The sequence below is a fragment of the Pectinophora gossypiella genome, chromosome 25 (genome assembly GCF_024362695.1).
Source record: "Pectinophora gossypiella chromosome 25, ilPecGoss1.1, whole genome shotgun sequence".
Lineage (NCBI taxonomy): Eukaryota > Metazoa > Arthropoda > Insecta > Lepidoptera > Gelechiidae > Pectinophora > Pectinophora gossypiella.
Window position 1 is genome coordinate 505,128 of NC_065428.1, and position 9,627 is coordinate 514,754.

The 9,627-nt window shown below is 35.9% G+C and overlaps 2 protein-coding genes across 2 annotated transcripts; both read right to left on the reverse strand.

Annotated features, from left to right (window-relative positions):
- Positions 1-614: 614 nt before the first annotated feature.
- Positions 615-2,616, reverse strand: LOC126378183 (23 kDa integral membrane protein-like). Its single transcript, XM_050026385.1, has one exon. It carries the CDS (start codon positions 2,511-2,513, stop codon positions 1,749-1,751), a length of 765 nt encoding a protein of 254 aa, XP_049882342.1. The 5' UTR covers positions 2,514-2,616; the 3' UTR covers positions 615-1,748.
- Positions 2,617-2,917: 301 nt separating this feature from the next.
- On the reverse strand, positions 2,918-5,131 carry LOC126378179 (23 kDa integral membrane protein-like). Its single transcript, XM_050026378.1, has one exon. It carries the CDS (start codon positions 5,037-5,039, stop codon positions 4,260-4,262), a length of 780 nt encoding a protein of 259 aa, XP_049882335.1. The 5' UTR covers positions 5,040-5,131; the 3' UTR covers positions 2,918-4,259.
- Between the last annotated feature and the right edge of the window lie 4,496 nt (positions 5,132-9,627).

Here is a 9,627-nt window from a genome sequence, read left to right on the forward strand (position 1 = left end):
TTACAATTCCAAAATATATATAGATTTTACCATTTTGTTATATAAATAATGGTAACAATATCAAGGTTATTTTACGTTTATAAGTCGGTAACATTAATTATAAGTGAAGGAAACAGGATTTTTTACCTTAAAAAAATTCTTATATAAAAAATAAGTATATGAAAAATCTTCTTTCCTTCGATATTTAAAACTAATAAAAGGCAGGGTGTTAGCACCAGTATTGGCACAGTGACATTTAAAAAATAAATACGTCATGTCGACACAGTTGGTGCGTTGGTGGTGACGTAACAATATGGCGCAACATATTGCCATTCAAGTCACTCTAAGCATACGTATCTCGCTCTCACCATCGGTTGCGTAAAAATTAACATAGTACGATGGTCCAATCGAGGTGAACAGACAGACAAGATAGCGAAAGCTTATTGAGTAACCGCATTCCATAATCATACATTAACATATATATACGTACATATATACACAGGACTGGAAAGGTGCGAAAGAGAGGGGGCATATACTAAATAATGGATGGATATAATCTAAATAGATAGATATAGAGACATATACTCAAATATAGTAAATATAATACATGTAATAAGTATGATAAGTAAATGCAAAGCTTTTATAATTGCTAACTTCCTTTCACAATCAGCAAGGCTGGAGGAGATTTCTTTTAGAGATAAGTCCACCGTTACTATTGTCCTTTGTGTGTTGTAATGTAATAAACAAAGTAGTGCTTCATAATATTGAGTTGAGATATTATGCAATGATGCATAAATGCATTAAATATAATGGAATGAGTCATGCATGAATCAAAAGTATATTAGTATACACATATACAGATATACATATAATACCTATAACAAAACTAGAAACAATGTTATGCTAATGTAAGCACTATAAATAACTTATATACGAGTGTGGTCAGAATATGAATACACATTTAAAAAGCAATACAAAATGTCACGAAATGCTTTGAATATATATTAAGGGAAATACGATTAGAAAGTGAAACCGCTATCTGCTACAACTTCCGTTAACAACGCGACGGAGTTCCCATACGTATTATACGATAAATAAACATGAAGCTATAATCATATTACAGCTACCATTGTAGCTACTTAACCCCCTGTTCACCTCAGAAAAACATTAGATACGCACATCTAACAAGATGTCAAAACCGCGAGTACCTTATTGAGGTCACACTTTTCTCATAGACAACCTTTGAGAAACATCGAGAGATACACCAGAAGCCACATCCAACGACGCTCACATACCGACTCCACTTACAAATAACATAGCTACACCAGCAATGTATACGTACAACTACTTAATAACGCGTCACGCTTGCGACACTTGGTGGGAGCGCGAGGTCGTCTGATAGACCAAGTCTTTACAATTGACTTTTATTGTGAGTCAGGTAATGATTCATTGAGTTAAGGAGGAAACGATTTAGTCCACATGAACAGTCTTAATGTACACTCTGACCTTAGGGCGTGGCTGTCACATGAGTTCAACCAATTAACAACTATCAGATCAACGCGCGAGTCCAATGGAATGTCTCCAACATAACTTAAAACTTAACCTAGTAAAGTTGAGAAACAAAGATTCGTGGCTATCCTCCGGTGAGGAGATATGGAAACCTCATTTCTTAAATGAAATAAAAAAAACTTTATCGGTAAAAGCTGCATTGTTTCGAGCTTCGATTCGAGTCGATTTAAAATTGTGACGTTCGAGGTCTAATACTGACTCTAGCATTCCGTTTCTCCCTCTTTTCTTTCTGTTATATAATGTTCTACTTCACCTAGTGCATTAAATAGCTTCCATGCTAGTATAAGACTTACGATTTCCAGCAAAGACATGAGCAAGGACACTCCAGCAATAACGGAACTGATGATCTTAGTGTAAACTGAGGCCACTTTAGCACATCCCAATCTTTCGTTGGCTTCTTTATCGGTGAACTCACAGGTGGCGCGGTAGTAGGAATCCAGGCAGCAGGTCAGGGGAAGGTCGTTCCTCCAGCTTCTGTAGTCTCTAGCGTCGTTGGCACCGCAGCACTTGAGTTTCCGTTCGATTCTTCCAAAAGCTTTGAACACATCAGGGTTGGATTGCGAGTTGTAGTAACCATCGTAGACGATATCCTTGACGAAGGTGTCGGTGTATTCGCCATCAACGAACACGAAGATCAGCACAGCAGCGATGGCTTGTCCAAGAATAATCAGGATTAGGAAGATCCCATAAATACCGAGCATGCCCCTGCTCTCCTTCTGGGTTCCGCAGTAGCCGCAGAAGGCAATAGACAGGATGAAGACGCCCAGCAAAATAAAGAGCCATGGCGCTACCTGCGGCCAGTACACTCTGTAGTCCAGCAGATAATGGTTGGTGTTCCTCAAACTGACGAACTCAGTCACTTGCACAAAGAACCATATTCCCGTGGCAGCTGTCACTATCCCGAACACCGCGTAAAGAACGTTTAGTATGTAAAGGATGGCCTTGTACATGTCTTCTTTAGCCATGGTTGCGCGCGCTATCGACCGTCAGCAGAGATCGTTGTCAACGGAATGAGAGGCGGCGCGGGAATGCAACTAGTTTTATAAACTGCGCGTGAGCAAGCTAAGACGGGCGGCGGCGCCCATTCTATCGCACGCTGTCGAACCGCGCATATCGATCTAGCTATCAAACTACATTCTAAAAGTTCGTTTGCAATCGGATAGATGGCGCTAGCATGTATGTTTTTGTATAATATAGATCGTATAGATAAATGATGAATTTAGATTCTTTTGTGTATATTGTTTTGTCGTTTCGTGTAATACTTTTTGTTTAGGTCATTCACCTTTCAAGGAGTTTTTAGAATTAATAATAACATTATTATATAAGTGCTCAAGTGGCGCTATAAGGTATTTTATAAAAATCATAAAAATAAATTTACGTGGAGTATATTTTATTGTATAGTTAGGTATATCCCTCATGAATTCTATATTTACACTGTACAATATAATGTATTTATATGACCTAGATTTAAATACTAAAGACTCCTTCAAAGGTGGATATAGATTTTGTTATTTAGATTTATCGCTTAGCTAACACATTGGTAAAAAGTCCTAGAATATTTCATGACATAATGATTATATGACTAAAGAAACTAGCTTTTATATAACATCAATATACATTTAGAAACCTAGGTACAAACATGTTTAGTATGTTAGCTAAGCGATAAATACTAGAATAAACACAGGTACAGAAAAAAATATATTTTTATAGCACATTTTATTCACGATTTGTGATTCGTATTCAGTCCTTATACATTTGGTTTTAAGAACAATATTTTATCTGTTGACGTCTCGAGATTCTATACAGAATTAATACTAGTTTTCCACAAACTAGTTTTGACTAACGTCATTAAAACTAAATAAGTATCTAATGAGAAAATGAATTAAATATTTAATTATGAGATGATTCACATTCAAACTGGGCCCAACGCACACATACGTCTTTTTACACATTATTAATTAGAAAAATCCTATATTAAAATTAACATTTAACTCCCAACATCAGTCAGTATAATATATACTTAGAACGTACTTATTATATACTATTTTTGGTTTATTACGTAACAGTATAAACACACTTAGTAATCACACTTCTTTCTAGAAACATTTAGGTACTATTAGGTCGGATTATGTCAAAACTTGTGTTTTCGCCCATTCCATGGCGTTACTTTCCTCTACAAGTCACATTGTGGCGAACCAAAGGCCCTTTCCATCACATTACGCAACATTTCCGTTCTAAAAGTTGGTAACTCTCTCTAAACAAGATAAATACAACTTCTACGCCATACTTTATACCATACGCCTATTAGGTACCTCGCTTTGGAAGAATAGTTTCACAATCACAACTTCACGCCCATTTTGCATTTGTATGGAAGCTACGCGACTAAATACGGTTGTTTTGTCGCGTATAGTGGAAACTATTCCGTCGTTTTTCTTTAAAAAACGAACTAATAATTTTCCACGCAGGCGAGTAACATTTTTTCAATAAAATTTGGGTAATTTACAGTCTATTAAATGATTAATATTATGCAAAATTACTTTAAAAATGATTTTAAAAAGTAAATTCCAATTTCACGTAAAAAAACTGATTTTTAAAAACAAAATGGAGGTTTTTTCCTTCCAAAACTGGTACTTCAGACACTCTACTTACATTCGTGATCCTTTCGGGACCACAGACTAAGGAACACATACACAAATACAGTCTGTATCACTTTACAACAGCACTTTTTTGCTATCGGCCTCCGAAGGTGGTGCTCGTGGTTTTTTCCTCAGGTTTTTCGACAGGGCCACAGCAGCTATCAGAGCGAAGATACCGATAAAGGCAATAAACACAGAAATAGCTGATAGAACCTTGATGGCGATTCTGGCGTACTGCGAAGCGACTGTTGAGCACCCGTGTCGTTCGTTCGCCAGTTTATTCGTGAAGTCACAGTCGATAGAGTACGATCCAATCCAGCCGTGGTAGTACGTATCACAGCATGATGTGGGGAACTCATTCTTCCAGTTCTTGTAGTCTCTCGGGCCCTCAGCGCCGCAACAGTGGAGCCTTTTCTCGATGTTTCCGAAGGAGGTCGCAACCCCAGTGTCGGTCTTGGACTGGAAATACGCGTCCCACACAGTGTCCTTGATGAAGTCATCAGTAGATTTGTTATCAGCGAAGATCAGAGCGATGATTGCGGCTGCGATGAGGAGGAGGATGACGACGCCAAGGCAGACGGTGTATATTGTCATCATCCCTTTGCTGGCCTTCCTGACGCCACTAAAGCCGCACGCTGACACGCACACGGCCGCCAAACCAACGATGAAGAAGAGCCACGGAATCGCCTGCGGCCAATACACATTGTAGTCCAGCAGATAATGGTTGCTATTCCTCAAATTGGTAAACTCTTTCACTTCAACGAAGAGCCATAGCGACGCAGCAGCCAAACCGAGCCCGAGAATCGTGTACACAGTGTTCAAAACGTGAAGAACGCACTTCGAAGCGAGAGACATGGTGGCTAGTGCTTTTTAATTTGGCCGGTTATCACTTGTATGTCAAACGTGCGCTTGCGGCGGACTGTGAGAATTAAATGGCGTAAGGCCGGCAAGGCTAGGTTTATAAAGCGCTAGCCTCACGAAGGTCACTAAGGATATGATCACTTCCTCTTATTGATGATTCACGGGTCTCTGGAAGCGCTAAGTGAGTTATACTCTAATTTTGTATCGGATTCGGAAGTACTTTACTATACTACGACCGCGACTAAACAACACAACGTTTGCGTGTTGTTTTGATAGTGAAAGGAGGGAGGGAGAGAGACGCTTTAAAGGTAAAATATATATACTTAAATAGCTATATATAATATAATAGGTAAGGTCTTTGGTGATTTGGTTCAAAGGTTTATAGTTAGTACGCTTAAAATATGAGTGTAAAAACACTATTTAAACAAAATTTGACTGTTAACTATTGTGTAATAAACTATAGATTTTTTTGACTTGACTTAATGTAGATTTGACCTAAATGCCTTTAACTTCTAGGAAAATATATTGAAATTCATAAGGCATTTTGACTTTATAGTTTTTCTGGTTAGTATTTCATTGCATTAGTTATTAAACTTTTAATCGCGAATAACCATGCTTCCATATTATGCAATATAAAACCCCAAACGCGTAAACATAACTTTAACTGTTATACTGGAGATTTTTCCTACGCCAGTGAACTAAGGAAAACAATAAAAGTAGGTATTGTTACTATATGTTGTCATACATATAATATAGATAGATAGATGTAGCCTTCATATGAACTTTAATTAATTATGTATAACCAAAACATAAAAAACTTGATATTTAGCTTAAACTTAATAGTTGAATTTTTTTTTTAATATTATACAATACAATACAAATACACTTTATTGCACCAAAATAAAAAGAAATAACTCATTCTTCAGTATTATTTGTCTTCCTCGTCCAGCTCTCTTTACTCTTCTTCTTGTATCTTTGTCTCAACTATATAATATATAGATAGATATATCTATATATGTACATTAAAAAAATATATAGCGTTTAATCTCTGAGAAAATAAAGCAGAAACAATCATAGGCACAATGGGTAAACAAGAGGTTTCCAAACTAGGCTAAGCCTGTATCTTGGAAAACCAGGGGTATGAGTTATAGGTAATTAAAATAAAAATTCATATATGCCTTTAAACAAATAGCTACTTATTTTTAAATATACACAGAGCGGAAACTATCTTTAAAGAATATTGATAACATATAGACATTTTTTCTAAAGTTTTCTGTTACCTATTTTTTCATTCCGGCGATACCATCTTAAACATAGCTGGCGTGGGGTGGATGAATATAATGTATTATACACCTCTGCCTACCCCTTTGATACAGGCGTGATGCTATTTTATGTTTTTAGATACATACATACATAAACTCTCGCCTATTTCCCACCGGGGTAAGCAGAGAGAATTCTCTTGCTTCCTCCATATTCATTCATTCATTCATTCATTTTTTTATGTTTTTGAAACTTTATAATATCTGTACAAAGCACGTAAGCTCATTAAAGATAAAGATAAAGATAAAGATTTTTATTGTGCATAAATAACAAACACACTAAACTCTACAAGGACATGGTATTTTTTGCTTGTTCAACGTATAATCACAGAAAGATAAGGCAATATACACTATACATTTGAGTCATACATATATACCACGTGCAGGTGTGAAAACTGCTTTTTATATTTGTTCAATCATTTAGACTCCCTGTCAAAATAACTATGCTGTAATCTACGCATTAGCTATACTCATCAAGCATACTAAAGTCTAGTTCTTAAAGATTGAAGTGATGAAAAATGAGGGGTAATTTGCATTTTCTTTGTGAGACTGTCCTTTGTTTGGTAAGGACTTTTCAGACTTGAATCACCTGATTGTCCGAAAAAGTAAGATGATTCCGTGCATCGGAGGGCACGTTAAGCCGTTGGTCCCGGCTATTAGCCGTAAAAACACCTCCACCAACCCGCATTGGAGCAGCGTGGTGGAGTATGCTCCATACCCCCTCCGGTTGATTGAGGGGAGGCCTGTGCCCACCAGTGGGACGTATATAGGTTGTTTATGTTAATTTCCATTTAGTCAAATTAGTTACTTTTCACTATACGTCGAAACTAGAAATTAATATTAAAAAGTACTCCGCAACGTCAGATCAAATAAATGCTTTATTAAAATATCAAACTTTTTATTGCGTTTTTCTTAATTAAAATTAGTAAATTTATTAAACATAAAATAAAATGTTTTATTAGGCTTTTATAGCAGGCATCGAGACAAACTTTTGCGGTATTACCGATGTCTGTATGCCAGGATTTGTAACATTGTTTTTATCAAAAATTAAATAAATAATAATAAATTATAGTAATCTAACAATTAACATTATAATAATATATCTTATTTTGACTTAGAAAATACCCAAGAATCGTAGCAGATATTACGCAGAGTTAGCCACGATTTCTAAAGCGATTGGGATTTACTTAAAAGGTGAAATGACATATATTATATTTATAATTGTCATTATTATTTCATAATATAGCTTGTGTGACACCCCCCCCCCCCTACCAAGGTCATTAAATGACTCATAAACAGTATATATTTACTTAAATAGATGACCAAATCAATGTTGAGCAATAATTTAATTACATTATTTACTGTCGTAAATAATCAATTATGAATTCGTGTTACAGTTTGTGACGAATTATTAATTGTTATTGTTTAAGCGTTAAACACTATTAATATTAATAGGTACAATTATAATCTACTGGTAATTGTTTGGTTGTTTATGGTAGAACTGCCTACTGGAATTGATTAAAGAGAAGGCGAACGTCGCGTCTTAAAATGAAGCCAAAGAATTGGCCCTGATAGACAAGAATAGAGAAGGCTACGCTGACAAGGGTGTGGCTCTTGAATTGATGATAAAGCTATAGATCATAGGAAAGTAACTACCTAACACTAATTAGTCCCTAATATGGTATACAAAGCCACAAGTAATCAGCGGACATACTCGTATTGCAGCCACTTTTGATACAACGGGGGTTAGAAACGCCACGTAGAAGCAATTCATCTCAAAAAAATATATTATTATAACGTTTTGACATTGCGTACTTAGTTACCTTTATGTGCCTATTATGTATGAATTGCTTCGATATGGCCTTTTTTAACCCATAAGGTCTTAAGATGGGAATGGTGTCAGATGATCAGGTCATCGCCTCAAATTGACGCAGACTTTTCATGGCGTAAACGAAGTGTAGTGAAGTGAAGAGAAGTGAAGTGAAATAAAAATGTTGATTTAAGAATACGGGTCATGCTGTATATATGTAAATGAGATCCATGGACTCATTACGTTCTCTATGGTATTAATAATCTTTGTCTTATAAAATGTCAAAAATATAATTTTATTTTCTGAAGAAGAGGTTATGTAAAAATGTGAAATTATTTGCTATTTCACAAGAATATTTCATTGTCTTTAAGAAGACATTATATATATTTATGGGTCACACTATAGTTATAGATAAATTTAAATCACTCGTTTCAAAATATCACTCCGGAAACGCAGCTTTTTAAAAAAAACTCAGGCTATGTTCTATTTTTGATCAGCAATAAAATCACTATGATTTTGCTCCGGGCCGCTCTCGTACTACAACTCTATACTATCTACAACTATTTATATTATACTAATAGTAAAAGATGTAAACTATAACATTAGGTATGGATGTCATTGGCATTCCAACAACAGTAAGCGATTCGCTCCGTGTTATGTAAATAATTCTCTACAACTGAAACACCTGTAAGTTAACGCACACACATGTACAGTTACGAGTACTAACATGTATACACGACCAAACCTATAAACGCAAACTACATTTACTTCATAAAAAAAAATCACATCATTAATTTAATTAATTTAAAGCCACGCTCTTGTCGGTGTAGTATTCTCCAAACTCTCCATGCTACTTTTTTAGGGAAAAATAGGGCAGTGGTTTCCCTCTTGCCTTCCGCCCCGTAGTACGCAGTAGTAGTACTTATAATAATAAAAAAGATACAAGTTTAAGTATGTGGATGGATATAGAAGTATGGGACGACACAAGAAAGTGTGGATGGATTGTGTGAAGAAGGATATGCGTGTGACTGACAGAGATGGATGGAAGAGGAATACATATGTTGTGCTGGTCCCACTTAGAGTGAGATAAGGGTAAGAGGATGATGAAGTTTACATATGTACGGTCACGAGTACGACCGGGTGAGAGCCTTTAGCGCTCCCCATTTGTCCGGCCAAGTAGTTAATGCCATCTGCGGCAAATCTACAATAAGTCACGTCAAAACAAAAAAAAGGTCATGAGTACATGTATACACTTTGAAACCATGTCACATTAACTTTTTTGACAAATTGAACCGTAAGTCTCTTTAAATGACAAATATGATAGTGCGACCGGGTTCTAAAGTGAGTACATGATATTGCACGTGACTGTACATACATACACATAGGTACTTGAAGAGTTTTGAACAATATCAAGTTTTAATTCAAAATACTTGTGTCAATATTTATTATTTTA

Coding starts and splice junctions, on each gene's coding strand:
- LOC126378183 (XM_050026385.1), bottom strand. CDS start 2,513: ATGGCTAAAGAAGACATGTACAAGGCCATCCTTTACATACTAAACGTT.
- LOC126378179 (XM_050026378.1), bottom strand. CDS start 5,039: ATGTCTCTCGCTTCGAAGTGCGTTCTTCACGTTTTGAACACTGTGTAC.